Genomic DNA, 16,579 nt, shown 5'->3' with positions numbered 1-16,579 from the left:
TCCCTATCACCCTCTTGATTTCTGGCTGTCTCTATCTAGTAAATAAAGATAATAAAAAAATAAAACATATACATATATATCAACTAAAGGACAATTACTGTCCCTGTGACAACCTTTATCAGAATCATCAAACAAATAAATGTAGTAAAACTTAAGGTTTGATGGAGTCAGGATGGTGATTTGAAGACAAGGCCCGGCATACTCTCTGCAAAAGAGCTGCTTTAAATCTGGGAATTCCTAGTGAGAGCAGGATTTCCAGGCCAGCAGGAGAGAAATTACACAGGAAGGGACAAAGAGGAACTGTGGAGAAACACTATAACCCATCTACAAGCTAGCAAAGGATTGCTAAAAAGAACAAAGGAGATATGGAGCTGGCCCCACCAAGCTGCAGATGCTACCAACCTGACTTCCCTGGGCAGACAACTTTACCACTGTGTCCTGGAACCCCACCTCTCCAGAGCCCTGCCCCAACAGGGAAAGACAGAAATAGGCTGGGGGTATGGATCGACCTGCCAATGATCATGTCCAGTGGAAAAACAATTACAGAAGCCAGACCTTCCACCTTCTGCACTTCATAATGATCTTGGGCCCATGCTCCTAGAGGGATAAAGAACAGAAAAGCTTCCAATGGAGGGGATGGGATACAGGATTCTGGTGGTAGGGACTGTGTGGAATTGTAACCCTCTTATCCTACGGTCTTGTTGATCATTATTAAAACAAAACAAAACAAAACAAAACAAAACAAAACAAAACAAAACACCTTAAGGTTAATTTAAACTCCACTAAAATCCTAGGTGTATTTCCTTCCGAACTTGAGGCCAGACCCCACAAACCTAATACTGGTTTGGATACAACAAATGACACTCATTGCTTTAACAACTGGAGGAAAGTCTAAGCTCATTAGATAAAGGCCTACAAAAGCTGGATAAGGGTAAGAGACTGACTCAAAGATGGCCTTTTTAGTCACTACCAGGCCACCCTATCATCTGGGTCCCAGTGAAGCAGGTTTGCAGGTGTCTGTCTTTCTCTCCTGCCTGGGGATCCTTGGATTCTCACATAGATATGATGGGCCTAGACCTCTAATAGATCCCTCTCTACACCATCGCTGGTCACTTCCATCAGGAATGTCAGCATAAGCCCTCTGGTGGGCCTCTATAGGACCTTTCCCTCAGTGAAAAACAGCAATGGCAGGGACTACCCCACCCTGCAAAGGGGAGCTGGGTCAACCTACTCTGCCACTCGAGGAAATCTAGTCCTGAAATGAACGCAGTCTATAATGTTCTTGGCTGTGACCATGAACTGTGAATTCAAATTGAGATTACACAGACTCCTGTGCTAAATGTGAATTATATATGGGTTTTAGGTCAGATCGATGGGGTAAAGTTAATGATATTTATATACTTTCTTCAAGTTTGGGAGCTACTCTTTGCCTTAATCCAGCTTCCTAGCCCTATTCTCAACTCAGACTATATCTTCCCAGACAATATTTTTAGTCCATCTGCATGTTAGCTATCAAGTTCAAACAAAACTTAATAAAGTCATGGCCCCTAGGAGCATAGCTAAAACAGACTTCTTAGCTTCTCCTTAAAGTTCCTATTCTTATCTGTCCTATTCACATTTTGTCCCACTTTTTAAAAAACTTTTTTATATTTATTATTTATTTTCCCTTTTGTTGCCCTTGTTTTTATTATTGTTGTAGTAATTGATGCCGTCGTTGTCAGATAAGACAGAGAAATGGAGAGAGGAGGGGAAGACAGAAAGTGGGAGCGAAAGATAAGACACCTACAGACCTGCCTCACCGCCTGTGAAGCGACTCCCCTGCAGGTGGGGAGCTGGGGGCTTGAACAGGGATCCTTAAGCCGGTCCTTGCACTTCGTGTCACGAGTGCTTAACCTGCTGCGCTACCACCTGACTCCCTTGTCCCACTTTCTATCTTACTACCTTTATGCCACCAAGTTGCCTATGCTACTAACATTCCATCCTGAACTCCCTGGGCAGATGACCTCACCAATGTATCCCAGCACCTCACCTCTCCAGAGCCCCACCCCACTAGGGAGAGATAGAAACAGGCTGGGGGTATGGGGGGATCATATCAATGCCTATGTCCAGAGGAGGGCAAGGGGAGATAGCGAGGAAGAAACAAAGATATCTGCAGCACTACTTCACCTCTTGTGAAGCTTCCCCTCCTCGAGGTGGGGATCAGGGATTCGAACTTCAGTCCTTGTACATTGTAACATGTGTGCTCTAACCAGTGTGCCACCACCCCCTGGACCTCTAAACACCCTCTTTTGGAAGCTGAGGACTAGTGTTAGGAACCCGGGATCTGATGTCAGGTGAATCCCAGCTGTGTGACTTTTACCAATCTCCTTCTCTTAATGCGACTGACAATCCAGCAGTGGCACTGTAAGTCTTTGAAGCCCTGCTCCTGACCCCCCATCTCTCTTTTTTAAAATTCTCTTCATTTATTTACTAGATAGAGACAGCCAGAAACCGAGAGGGAAGGGGTGATAGAGACAGAGAGACACCTACAGCACTGTTTCACTACTTGCAAAGCTCCCCACTCCCAGTAGGAGGGGATCAGGGGCTTGAACCCAGGCCCTTGCGCATTGCAACATGTGCACTCAACCATGTGTGCCACCACCTGCCCATCCATCTCCTTTCCTTGTGACTAGGGTCCTAAGCCAGGCAGCAGGGAACCCCAGTAAGAACAACCTTTGCTGATGGCGTAAACTCAAGCTAAGGCAAGCCAAGTCTCGCAAAGGTTGCATTTTCCTATTTCTACAATGAGGACAGGGGTCTCCGGGTCTGCCTGCCTCACCAGGGCTATTCAGAGCTCCCTTCTGAGAGGCAGCGCACACAGGCAGCTGGGAAAGAGCCCGGGCAATGCACAGACACTGGGCTGTGAGACCGGGAGCGCGGGGTTCCTGTGCCTTCCTCCCAGCACCCACAGTGGGGACGAGGACGAGCCCGCCCGCAGGACTGGGCTCAAAGTTCAGAGCTCCACCGCGGAAGCTCAGACATCGCGCCCCCCACCCCCGCCGCCCGCACCTGCGCAGCTGCTGGATCTTCTCGCGGTAGCGGTCGTAGAAGGGGTTGGCCTCCAGCTCCGCGCCGGCCCCGCCGCCGCCGGCGCCCCCAACGGGCCCAGCCGAGCTCGGGCGCACCGGGAACACGCGCAGCTGCGCCGCTGACACGAGCCCTAGGCCCAGAGCCCGGCTGCGCACGGCGCACAGACCCCGGTAGAGGCCCGCCACCTGCAGCACGGCCGGGCCCGCCGCAACCATGGCCGCCCCCGCCTCCTCTTCAGGCGCGTCGACCTCGGCCCGCGGCCCGCACGTCCGCTCCATCGCCTTCCCGGTCCGCAGCGCCTGCGCTCCGGCACCGACGTTCCGCGCGCCCAAAGTTCCGGGCGCCTGGGAAGGGCGAGGCGGGGCTGGGCAGGAGGAGGAGCGGGCTCGCCGCTCCGGTGGGGCTCCGCGCGCTCCGCGGCTCTGAGGACCACGACCCGCCTCCTCCTCCCAGCCTGCCCGGATTCACGTCCTCCCTCTCGCTAGGGACCGGCAGCCTCTGCGCGCCAAGTCAGCGCTTGGAAACCGCGCCGGCACTAGGTCTCTGCAAAGCTTGCAGCCTTTCAATTCGCTTGGCCCTCGCTGCGGTAGGCGCCCAAATCCTCAACCTCAGTCACAGCCGCCGCTTCTCTTTACTAGGAGCACCATCTCGCTCTCATGTGCTGGAGACTATCTGCTTCCTACCCCGAGAGACAGGTTTTATCCTCATTTTATAGATGAAAAAACTGAGGCTAAGTCGTTAAGACTTAGCCAGTTCCTCCAAAAATTTGTCTCCCTCTGCTTCCCTACGTCCTCCGTGAACACCTGTCACACGACTACTGTCCTTCCCGAAGACACATGTAGTTTCCTTGACAAGTCGTTCTTCCTTTCCTGTTCTTATTTTTTATTTATTTCATTATCTTTCTGTATTGGATAGAGACAACCAGAGATCTAGAGGGAAGGTGGGAGATAGGGTGGGAGAGAGAGACATAAGCAGCACTGCTCCACCACTTGCAAAGCTTTCCCCCTGCAGGTGGGGACTTGGGGCTTGAACCCAGGTTCTTGAACACTGTAACATGTGCGCTCAACCAGGTGCGCCACCCCCCAGCCTGCCTTCCTTCCTTCCTTCCTTCCTTCTTTCTTTCCTTCCTTCCTTCCTTCCTTCCTTCCTGTCTTTCTTTCTTTATTCCTTCCTTCCTTTCTTCCTAATTTTCTTTGCATCCAGAGTTATCGCTGGGGCTCGGTACCAGCACTAAGAATTCATTGCTTCTAGCGGCCATTTCCCCCCCCCCCCCATCTTTTATAGGATAGGACAGAGAAATGGAGAGAGGAGATGAAGACGGGGGAGAGAAAGGTAGACACCTGCAGACCTGCTTCACTGATAGTGAAGCGACCTCCCTGCAGGTGGGGAACCAGGAGCTTGAACCGGGATTCTTGCTCCGGTCCTTGCACTTCATACTATGTGTGCTTAACCTGGTGTGCCCCCACCCAGTCACCCTTTTTCTCTTCTCCTTTCCCCATTCCCTCTTTTCTCCTTCCTTCCTTCCTTCCTTCCTTCCTTCCTTCCTTCCTTCCTCCCTCCCTCCCTCCCTTCCTTCCTTCCTTCCTTCCTTCCCTATACCTGCCTGCCTTCCTCCCTCCTACTCTTCTTTTTTCTATTCTTACCTTCTCCCCCTCTCCCCAAAGCACAGCTTGGCTCTGACTTATGGTGATGTCAAGGACTGAATCTGGGACTCAGGGCCACAGGCATCTGAAGTATTTTTGCATAACTATTATGCTACCTCCCTTCCCTTCTTGACAACTTTATATTGAGGAATTATTTATTTATTGAAAAGTTCTTTCTTCTTTCTCCACCCATTGTCTTCACCCCCTGAACCAACTGTGAGCTCCAGTAGTCAGGGATGGTAATGTCAACATCACAACTCCTCTAACAAGAGTGTCTCTGCTGCTCCTAGGACAGGGGCCAGGCCTGAAGTTGGGCCTCTGTGATGACACTGATTAGACTGCTTTTGTGGACAGGCTCCTTGACTGGGTCTCACTTACCTGGGTCCTATGAATAATGGATCTCATGGGCAGGAGCAGAACCTCCAGTCCAGCTCTGCTCAGTCCATTCCAGCCCTGGGCTGTGGCATGTGCCAAGAGCAGTGTGGTGGAGTCTAAGTCCCTTCAGGGGTTCCAGCCTGCATCTTTGCACTGACTGATGCCTCTGCTTTGTTCTGCGTGTAGTTGCATTCTCACCATTTTTAGGGTTCAGTTCACACACTGATTTCTCTTGATGCATTCCATTGCCTTATAGTCTATATCCTATGAATTTATTTTATTCTTGTCATGGTAGTTATATGAATATTTGAAACTCTTAGGTGTTTATTTTCTTGTTTACACTAATTCATGGTGGTCACAACTTAGTAGGGGTAATATAGACAGTAAATAACAGTGAATGTTTGCTATGAAGAAACAAAGCAGACTAAGAGAGACAGAGAAAAGGGGACAGTGGAGCAGATACCTGGAGGGAATGAGGGAATAATCTGTTTGGATGTTTGGGGAAAGAGCCATCCAGACAGAACAGCAAGGGCAAACAAAGATCCTGAGGTGGGAGCAGGCTTGCCCTTCTGGAACTGCGAGGAGGTTATTGTGTGAAGATACTGTGAGGGGCTGTGTGGGGAGGGGCAAGTGAGTCTTGAAGGGCTTTGTCCCTTGAGACTTTGGTTTTAAATTTGAGTGAGATGGGAAAACACTATAGACATTAAACAGAGAGATAACACAATATGCTTTTGAAAAAAGGATCATTTTCTGATTGCAAGTGGAATGTCGAGTGTGGGAACAATGATGGAAGCTCTATCAAGGCTGATCAATTTGTTCTGGCTTACTTAGGAATTCCTTAATTTTAGTATTGAATGTCCTATGTCCTGGAAACATCCCCAATCCCAGACAAACCAGGACAGTTAGTTACTCTACAGGGAGACCAGTAAAGTTAGATTGAAAATAAAGTTAGAACCAATAAATGGTTAGATTCTGGGTTTGTTTTGAGGGAAATAGTCTAATTTTATTTTTAATATTTATTGTCACTAGGGTTGTATCTGGGACTCAGTGCTTTCGTCACAGCTCTGCCTCTCCTGCTGACCACTGTTTTCATTTTACTTTGATAGAAGATGACAGAGATAGTGAAGGGAGAGATAGTGGAGCACCCAGTTGAGCGCAGCACATGCTACCATGCACAATGACCTGGGTTTGACTCCCTTTTCTCCACTCTGCAGGGAGGAAGCAGGTCTATCGGTGTCTATCTCTCTCCTTCTCTCTCTTTTCCCTTTCTCTTTGTTTTCTTTTTCTGTTGCCTCCAGGGTTATCGCTGGGGCTCAGTGCCAGAACTACAAATCAACTTCTCCTGGTAGACATTTTTTTTTCCATTTTATTGGATAGGACAGAGAGAAATTGAGAGAGGAGAGGAAGAGAGAAAGATAGAAACCTGCAGACCTGCTTTGCTGCTTTTGAAGCTTCCCCCCTGCAAGTGGGGAGCCAGGGGCTCAAACTTGGATCCTTGCATGGGTCCTTGTGCTTAGTACTATGTGTGCTTAGCTGGATGCACTACTGCCTGACTCCCTCTCTTTCTATCTTCTCAATTTCTCTCTGTCCTACTGATTAAAACATAGGAAGAAAGAAAAAAAAGAAATTGGAACAGTGAATTTGTAGAACTGGCACCAAGTGATAACCCTGGTGGCAAAATAAATAAATAAATGAGATAGAGCAGGAAAGACGGGGGGGGGGGGGTAGATAACATAATGGTTATGCAAAGAGACTCATTCCTGAGGCTCTAAAGTCCCAAATTCAATCCCCACAGCCACCATAAACCAGAGCTGAGCAGTGCTCTGGTAAAATATAAGTAAATAAATAAACAAATAGGAAAGATAGGGGAGAGAGAGATACACAGAGAAAAGGAGACACCTGCAGTACTGCTTCAGCCCTTGCTCCCCCCCACAAATGGGGGGCTAGAGGCCTTGAACTCAGGTCTTTGCACATGGTAATATGTGCACTCTACCAGGTATGCCACCACCTAGTCCCACAATGTCTAAATATTTATTAATGGAGTGAATGTTAGTGTGAGAGAATGAAAGGAGCCAAAGATGATGTATGGGTTTTGACTTGAACTGACTGAGTTGCTGGTTATGAAGAATAGGAAGCAGAGTAGGCCTTGTTTTTGATTTCAGTGTCAGAGAGGGAATGACCCTAGGACCTCATACATGCAAAGTGTGTGCTTTAACCACTGAGCTACACCCCCTAACTAAAGATGAGCAGGAGTTTGGTTTTGGACATGTTAATTTGAGATAAATTAATTGATTGGCAAGTAGGGGTATAAAGCAGGCTGATGAATGTATAAGTCTAAGAATGTGTAAGTTCTGAGGAGTGGTCTTGGCTGGGAATAGAAAATTGTGAGTTGAGTGGTCCAGGAGGTGGCGCAGTGGATAAAGCATTGGATTCTCAACCATGAGTTCCTGAGTTCAATCTCTGGCAGCACATGTACCAGAGTGATGTCTGGTTCTTTCTCTCTGCCTAGCTTTCACATAAATAAATAAATAAATTCTTTTAAAAAAAGAAAGTTGTGAATTGTCAATGTATACTTGATATCTGTGTATCTGTATATGAGATATCAGATATATGTGTATGTGATACAGGATATATGCGTACACATACACATGTGAGTACGGCAAACTGAAGCCATGAATGTAGACAAAGAATTATGGACTGAGCCCTAAAGAACTAGGACTGATTTAGAGCAGAAAAAAGAAGAGAAACAAGCTTTTCTTTTTGTTTTTTTTTTTTGTTGTTGTTGTTATTGGATACAGACAGAGAAATTGAGAGAGAAGGGGGAGACAGAGAGGAAGAGAGACAGAGAGACACCTGCAGACCTGCTTCACCGCCTGTGAAGCAACTCCCCTACAGGTGGGGAGGCGGGCGCTTGAACCGGGATCCTAACCAGTCCTTGTGCTTTACGCCACATGTGCTTAACCTGCTGCGCTACCACCCTACTCTGGAAAAACAAGCTATTCTAATTCACCTATCCTCAGAAAAATGCAAATCAAAACCACACATTGAGATTCCAAACCACACCTGTGAGAATGGGCTCCATCAGGGAAGATGAGTGTTGGAAAGGATGTGGAGAGAGAGAGGAACTCTACTACATTGCTGATGGGAATGTAAACTTATACAACCACTGTGGAGAACAGTATGGAGAATCCTTAAACAAATACAAATGGAAATACTTTATGATCCAGCAATTACACTTATAGGCATTTACCCAAAAGATAAAATAACACTTATTTGAAGGAATATATGCATCCCTATATTTATATAGGCTTTATTCACAATAGCAAAAACCTGGAAACAACCAAAATGCCCTTAGACAGATGACTGGATATAAAAGTTATGGGACATATACTCAACAGAGTATTATGCAGCAATCAAAAGGTATGGTATTGTGTCCTTTGGGATAAAGTGGATAGAATTGGAGAAAATTATGCTCAGTGAAGCAAGTAAGGAGGTGAAACTATAGAGAGGTTTCACTCACATGCAGAATATATACAACTGAGTATACAAATGTGAAAAAAAAATGTGGGGACTGGGTGGTGGCGCACTGGGTTACATGCACATAGGACTAAGTGCAAGGACTTGCACAAGGATCTGCATTCAGGCTCCCCACCTGCAGGTGTCAATTTCTCTGGCCTATAAAAAAAAAAAAAAAGGAAAAAATGGATTCCAGGAGCAGAATTCCAGTGATAACGCTGGAAGCAAAAAAAAAAAAAAAAAAGTCAACCTATTTTCAAGAATGTGGAAGCTCTACAGTGGTTATCTATGAAGGTAGGGACACAGACCTTTGGTGATGGGAGTGGTCGAAAAATAAAGAACTGTGAAAATCGTGAAGAAGGGAGTCAGGCGGTAGTGCAGCGGGTTAAGCACAGGTGGTGCAAAGTGCAAGGACCAGCATAAGAATCCTGGTTTGAGCCCTGGCTCCCCACCTGCAGCAGAGTCACTTCACAAGCAGTGAAGCAGGTCTGCAGGTGTCTGTCTTTCTCTCCCCTTCTGTCTTCCCCTCCTCTCCATTTCTTTCTGTCCTATCTAACAACAACAATAGTAACTACAACAATAAAACAACAAGGACAACAAAAGAGAATAAATATTTTAAAGAAGAAGAGAACAAGCAAAGACTGAAAAAGCAGGAACCAGTGAGGTAGGAGAGGCAAGGGTAAGCAGAACCCAGAGAGAAATGTGTGCTAAATAATACTGCAAGTCATATGCAGGGAATTATAAAGAGTGGAATGATTAAATGGTGCCAAGAAGCCAAGCTAGGTCTAGAAATGGAGAGTGACTTAGACTTCATTGGCCATGGACTTTCTAGTTGAACTGGTGATCAAGGTACCTTTATAGACATGAGCAAGCCCCTGAATTAAAGGTAAAGGGGTCCCTAGGGAATAGGTGCTGGGTAGAGAAGATCTACCTCCAGTACTCAACTTCTGATGGGAGTTGTATGGGACAACCCTTGAAAGTTGCTTCAAACTGGAATGATAATGTGATTCTATGAAGCCAACTAAAACAACTGTTTGTCAGAGTACAGCCAAGTCTTGAAGGCTAAGCAGGCTTTCAGTGGGTGGAAAAATGGGGAAAGGCACTTCTAGAAAGAAGAGTAGTATGAACAAAATTCTAGAGATTTGGGGGTGGGTGGGTAGGGGAAAGTACAGGTCCTGGAAAAAGGATGACAGAGGACCTAGTGGGGGTTGTACTGTTATGTGGAAAACTGAGAAATGTTACGCATGTACAAACTGTTGTATTCACTGCCAAATATAAAACATAAACCCCCCAATAAAGGAAAAAATTAAAAAACCTAAATAATAAAAATACAAAAAATAAAAAAAATTCTAGAGATTTGAATAAGCAGCCACTGTTAAGGAGTTTGATCAGAAGGGGAAGGTATGTGATAGGTGGGGACGACAGGAAAGCTGAAAAGAGATGTGGACTAGAAGATGGGGCACTTCCACAGGACCTGATGGCAAGAAAACACACCAACACTTACTGAGGACAAGTGGCAAAACAGACGAGATTGTAAGAGCCAAGGAAGGAGGCCACGATTGTTTTGGTTCCCTCAAGCAGGTTTTCACCTGACCATTTGGTCAATCTTCTTGAGAGCAGGGCTTCCCAAAGCTTGGGCTACTCCTTGCCTCACTCTTCACAGGGAACAGTTACCTATCAACTGCCCCTTAAAAGACCAGCAATGTGGATAAGCTTATGAGGGACCTGGAGCCCTTTCCTGAGGCATGTTCTGTGGGTTTGCCATAAGATAGTGGGAAGTAGACAAGTCAATGGAAGCAGTAAAGACACAGTATGCTCATGAGAGATACTAATTGGAGGTCCTCCCCAGTAGTTCAGGCACTTCACAAGCACTGCCTCTGGAATGTTCAATGCTTAGAACCCAGCGACCTGGCCTTTTAAGCAACAGTGAGGCTTGGGCATTCCAGACACTCCTATTGGCTGGACAAATGGGTAGGTGACCTCCCTCTCCTCAGAGCCATCACCAGGAATCAAGGTTTGACCTTATGGATTCCCAGCGAGAGGACATGAGCATCCCTGGTGGTAAATGTCTCTCCACTCTCTTTCACTTGCTTTGTACCCCTGGGCCTGTGGACAGCTACTCAGGGGTGCTGGCTGCCTGTGGAATGCTACACAGTTAGGATATAGTTGGTTTTTTTTAAATATTTATTTTATTTATTCCCTTTTGTTGCCCTTGTTGGAGAGAGGAGGGGAAGACAGAGAGGAGGAGAGAAAGATAAACACCTGCAGACCTGCTTCACCGCCTGTGAAGCGACTCCCCTGCAGCAGAGAGAAATGGAGAGAGGAGGGGAAGACAGAGAGGAGGAGAGAAAGATAGACACCTGCAGACCTGCTTCACCGCCTGTGAAACGACTCCCCTGCAGGTGGGGAGCCGGGGTTTGAACTGGGATCCTTATGCCGGTCCTTGTGCTTTGCGCCACCTGCGCTTAACCCGCTGCGCTACAGCCCGACTCCCCAGTTGTTTTATTTATTTATTTATTTATTTATTTATTTATTTATTTATTTATATTTAAGAAAGGATTAATGAACAAAAACATAGGGTAGGAGGGGTACAACTCCACACAATTCCCACCACCCAATCTCCATAACCCACCCCCTCCCCTGATAGCTTTCCCATTTTCCATCCCTCTGGGAGCATGGACCCAGGGTCATTGTGGGTTGCAGAAGGTAGAAGGTCTGGTTTCTGTAATTGCTTCCCCGCTGAACATGGGCGTTGACTGGTCGGTCCATACTTCCAGTCTGCCTCTCTCTTTCCCTAGTAAGGTGTGTCTCTGGGGAAGCTGAGCTCCAGGACACATTGGTGGGGTCTTCAATCCAGGGAAGCCTGGCTAGCATCTTGGTGGCATCTGGAACCTGGTGATTGAAAAGAGAGTTAACATACGAAGCCAAACAATTTGTTGAGCAATCATGGATCCCAAACTTGGAATAGTGGAGAGGAAGTGTTAGGGAGGTACTCACTGCAAACTCTAGTGTACTTCTGCTTTCAGGTATATATTTTGCAGTAGTTTATGGATACGTGTGCACATAAGCTCTCTCTCACAGAAACTGGTGTATATCTAGGTTATGGGACTTTGTTAGAAAGTGAACTACCTGAGATGAAATTAGAGTGTACTATAAAAGGAAAGGTCTCACCCGAGTAATGAAGCTGAAGGGTTGTCATTCCACACCTGAAGTCTCTGGACACAGTCTGAGGTGAAGCATGTTGAGGTAGCAATCATCGCGTTGGTTAGGTTGTGATCGGCGGATGCAATATTATTTGGTTTGGATTGGGAGATGCATATGGGAAAGTGGGCCCTATCCAAGGGTTCCAGGACTGGGGGAAGTAGGGGCTCTATAGTGGAGATGTGAGGTTCCTGCTGTCTTAGGGTTCAAAAAGACAATCGATAGTTAATGTTATCATCACATTATTTGGTAATTGGGTTAACTTTGAAAAGTCCTTTTGTTATGGTTTGCTGTACAGTATCCAGTATCTTGTATATAGCTGTGCTATTGGATGCTTCTAATCTACTTGGTCTAGGCTTTTGAGAGAGTCTGCATATCAAATACACAGCCTATATATTAAAAAGATTCAGTTTGTGTTTTGAGAAACTTTGAGACATACAATTGATTTTCCCCCTCTCATATTAATTAACTACTGATTTATATGTCTACATTTTGCTAGGAGTGTACATAAACACCATTCCCACCACCAAAAGACTGTGACCCATCCCTCCCACCCACTCCCACCCCCCACTGGCCCAGGAAGCTGCATGTCTACCTCTCACCACTGGGTTTTTACTTTGGTGCCCTACTGTTGTTGTTTTTTTTAATAGAAAGCTAAACATTGAGGGAAGAGTCCAAGTCTCTTGCTTGTTCTTTCTTTCCCCTTCCTTCCTTCCTTCCTTCCTTCCTTCCTTCCTTCCTTCCTTCCTTCCTCTTTCTTTCTTTCTTTCTTTCTTTCTTTCTTTCTTTCTTTCTTTCTTTCTCTCTTTCTCTTTCTTTCTTTCCTTTTAACCAGAGCACTGTTCAGCTCTGGCTTGTGGTGTGGGAGATTCAACCTGGGAGCTTAGAACCTTAGGCATGAAAATCTGTTGGTATAACCTTGATGATGTCTCCCCTATCTGAGACCATGTCTCTTTTCCCAACTAGACAGGGTACCCAGTATCATCACAGATGAATGGTTGAGGCTTGTGGAGCAGGGAATTGGGAGTCCTTGTCAAGTATTTACCAAAACATTTACTTCCTTGATGGACCTTGCCTTAAGGAGACTTCAAATCTGATGGATTGGATGGACTCAGAGTTGGGAAGCACTGGCTTGACTAAGCCTGGGCAGATCATACTCTCAAGACCTAGTTTTTATTTTATCTGCAAAGTAGAAAAGGTGGCTTCTTAAGCCTCCTGGAAATCCTGCTCTAACTGAATAAAAGAATAAGGAAGCAAGTCAATGAATAGGAGACTAGAATGGAATGATGGGTGAATGGGCTAGAGAGTGAGAAACATTCAGTTCCCTTGCTAAAGCTATCTGTCAACCAGCCTGCCTCTTTATTATTGTCTCAGTGTGGATCTCGCTGTACTTTGGATTTCTGGGGCTATGTTCTGTGATAACTGGTGGCTGCATTGTCTTCCTGCACTGGAGGAAGAACCTGCGGCGAGAGGAGCGTGCCCAGGAGTGGGTCCAGGCAATGAGAGCTGCCACGTTCACCTACAGCCCACTGCTATACTGGATTAACAAGCGACGACACTATGGCATAAATGCAGCCATCAACATGGGCCCACCTTCAACTGTCACCAAGACTGAGACTGAGACACAGAATTCAGATCCTGTGTGGGAGCTGGACATACCTGAGAGCAGGGCCCATGCTGCCCAAGGCCGAAACCCCCAGGAGGTATCTGTTCCTCTGCAAGCTGCCCTGCAGCTGGCCCCACAGCGGTCCCAACCTTCCCCGGTGCCTCTGCCCCAGGCCAGCTTCCCACTCCAGATTCCCATCTTCCAGGAGGTGCCTGTTGCCCTCTCCCTTTGCAACCTACCCCCAATGCTGAACCACTCAGTCTCATACCCTTTGGCCACACGTGCTGAAAGGAACGTCCAATTCCATTCCCTCCCTACTCTGGTTCATGGGAACAACCACAATATGAAAACCTATGCTTCAGAATTGTAACCTCTTCTCACTGAGGGTGGGAACTGGAGCTATCAGGCAGAGAAGGAAACGGAATTATTTTAGGGAGGTGGTACTGACAAGAGGCCAGGGCCCATCTGGATGTTACATTATGAAAAATAAAAAAAAATCCAAGGCTCTCTTGTATCTCCTTTGGTGTTAGGAGGGCAGTGCCCTTCCTTTCCAATGTTTGCTTTGCTAAATAAATTGAAAGTAACCAGTGGCACTAAGATAAACAGGGACTGCGTGGTTGCTGTGGGGAGATAACACCAAATCAGCATTTGTGACAGACTCAGTGTCTAGGACTTAAAACTAAAAATGGGTGCCAGATCCTAACCTAGATACCTTAAAGCACTGCTATTCTATGGGACACTCAGTAAAGATACCACAAAACAAGCTAGGGGGATTCTTTTTTGTTGTTGTTGTTGTTTTTTGAATTTATTTATTATTGGATAGAGACAGAGACATTAAGAGGAGAGGAGAAGATAGAAAGAGACAGAGGGGCCAGGCGGTGGCACACCTGGCTAACCATACATAGTACTAAACACAAGGACCCATGCAAGGGTCTGGGTTCGAGCCCCCAGCTCCCCACCTGGAAGGGCGATGCTTCAAAAACAGCAAAGCAGGTCTGCAGATGTCTATCTCCCTCGCTTTCTCACCCTCCTCTCTCAATTTATCTCTGTCCTAGCCAATAAAATGAAAAAAAAATTGTCTGCCAGGAGCAGTGGATTTATAGTGCTTATACCAAGCCCCAGCAATAACCCTGGGAAGGAAAAGAGAGAGAGAGCCAGACAGACATACCTGCAGCCCTGCTTCACCACTTGTGAAGCTTTCCCCCTGTAGGTAGGGGCCAGAGGGTCAAACCTGGGTCCTTACACACTGTAATGTGTGCGCTTAACCAGGTGCACCAAACCCTGGTCCTGCTAGGGTGATTTTAATTACCATATAAAAGAGACCCACAGGGCATACTTCACTACTGGAGGAATTGCATCTCTTTGTTCATATCTGTGATGTATTATGATGCATTATGTAATTACATCATTTTTATTATAAGAACACTGCCAAATGAATTCCTTTTCTAAGATAAAGACAGCTTCCAAGGGCTTTTCCATATTTTTTTAATGTGGGAGGTCCTGCTCTCAAATTGACTGCCTGGTATTGAGGTTTCTGATTTTCCTATTGTACACATGGTATGCCTTCCCTAATGATACACATCTTACCAGAAAACAGTTGGCAAATAGTTGTGTATGTACAGGGTTTAATTTGATCCATACTTTGGCTGTGGGAGGAAGATTGGTTAGTGAACCTAGGATTATACACACATTTTATCTGAAAGGGACTCATGACCCCTCCAAAAGTTAAGATTGTACAGGAATATAATTTTTGTACTTCTAAAAGTAATGCAAAGAAGCAAAAGAACATGAGTTATTTGCTTCCAGTTTTTTATTTTAATTATGTTGCCATTGATCAAATCCAGGTCTTTCCATATGCCTCTATCATCAAGCCACCTTTCTGGCCCAACTTTCTTTCTTTCTTTTCTTTTTTTTTTTGATATTGTGTTCCATAGTTTTTTTAAAAATTTATTTCTTTATTGGGGAATTAATGTTTTACATTCAACAGTAAATACAATAGTTTGTACATGCATAACATTCCCCAGTTTCCCATTTAACAATACAACCCCCACTATGTCATTTATCATCCTTCATGGACCTGTATCCCAGAGTCTTTTACTTTGGTGAAATACGCCAATTCCATTTCAGGTTCTACTTGTGTTTTCTTTTCTGATCTTGTTTTTCAACTTCTGCCTGAGAGTGAGATCATCCCATATTCATCCTTCTGTTTCTGACTTATTTCACTCAACAAGACTTTTTCAAGGTTCATGCAAGATCGGCTGAAAACGGTGGTCACCATTTTTTACAGCTGAGTAGTATTCCATTGTGTATATATATACCACAACTTGCTCAGCCACTCATCTGTTGTTGGACACCTGGGTTGCTTCCAGGTTTTGGCTATTACAAATTGTGCTGCCAAGAACATATGTGTACACAGATCTTTTTGGATGGATGTGTTGTGTTCCTTAGGATATATCCCCAGGAGAGGAATTGCAGGGTCATAGGGTAGGTCCATTTCTAGCCTTCTGAGAGTTCTCCAGACTGTTCTCCATAGAGGTTGGACCAATTGACATTCCCACCAGCAGTTAGGAGGGTTCCTTTGACCCCACACCCTCTCCAGCATTTGCTGCTGTTATCTTTTCTGATGTATGACATTCTCACAGAAGTGAAGTGATATCTCGTTGTTGTCTTTATTTGCATTTCTCTGACAATCAGAGACTTGGAGCATTTTTTCATGTGTTTCTCGGCCTTTTGGATCTCTTCTGTGTTGAATATTCTGTCGAAGTCCTCCCCCCATTTTTGGATGGGGTTATTTGTTGTCTTGTTGTTGAGTCTAGCAAGCTCTTTATATATATATTGGTTATTAAACTCTTATCTGATGTATGGCATGTAAAGATCTTCTGGCCCAATTTTCTTTTCTCTTTTTCTTATTTTTGCCTATAGGCTTACCACTGGGGCTCAGTGCCAGCACTACAAATCCACTTCTCCTGGTGGTCATTCTTTTTATCCCATGGAACAGAGAGGAATTGAGAGGGGGAGGGGAAGGTAGAGGAGAAAGACAGATAACTGCAGATCTGCTACACTGTTTTTGAAGCCTTCCCCCCTGCAGATAGGAGTGGGGTTCCAACCTGGATCCTTGCACTTAGTACTATGTGTGCTTAACCAGATGTGCCACCGCCTGCCCCCAATT

At 45.7% G+C, this 16,579-nt stretch overlaps 2 protein-coding genes across 8 annotated transcripts in view; one reads left to right on the top strand and one right to left on the bottom strand.

The window, feature by feature from the left end:
- Positions 1 to 3,510, bottom strand: part of ATPAF1 (ATP synthase mitochondrial F1 complex assembly factor 1) — a 51,891-nt gene extending 48,381 nt beyond the window's left edge. For 5 of the 6 annotated variants that reach the window (XR_009553825.1, XM_060205995.1, XM_060205994.1 and 2 more), the window contains exon 1: positions 3,049 to 3,510. Coding sequence is in view for 4 of the 6 variants with exons in the window: in XM_060205995.1 (XP_060061978.1) it covers positions 3,049 to 3,347 (299 nt within the window). In the remaining 2 variants the exon portion in view is untranslated. The remainder of the gene's footprint in view (positions 1 to 3,048) is intronic. The other variant, XM_016187371.2, reaches the window with a different exon arrangement.
- A 13-nt stretch (positions 3,511 to 3,523) lies between these two features.
- Positions 3,524 to 13,923, top strand: TEX38 (testis expressed 38). Of its 2 annotated transcripts, none has more exons than XM_060206003.1 (2): positions 3,524 to 3,655; positions 13,179 to 13,923. In XM_060206003.1, exon 2 carries the CDS (start codon positions 13,304 to 13,306, stop codon positions 13,778 to 13,780), a length of 477 nt encoding a protein of 158 aa, XP_060061986.1. In that variant the 5' UTR covers positions 3,524 to 3,655; positions 13,179 to 13,303; the 3' UTR covers positions 13,781 to 13,923. The 2 variants fall into 2 exon arrangements, with proteins under 2 accessions (XP_060061986.1, XP_007521454.1); XM_007521392.3 differs by lacking the exon at positions 3,524 to 3,655 and adding an exon at positions 10,438 to 10,664.
- The last annotated feature ends 2,656 nt before the right edge of the window (positions 13,924 to 16,579 follow it).

Source organism: Erinaceus europaeus, chromosome 13 (assembly GCF_950295315.1).
Source record: "Erinaceus europaeus chromosome 13, mEriEur2.1, whole genome shotgun sequence".
In the NCBI taxonomy this organism is placed as follows: Eukaryota; Metazoa; Chordata; class Mammalia; order Eulipotyphla; family Erinaceidae; genus Erinaceus; species Erinaceus europaeus.
Note: the sequence above shows the minus strand (reverse complement) of the source record. Positions and strands in the feature narration are given on the sequence as shown.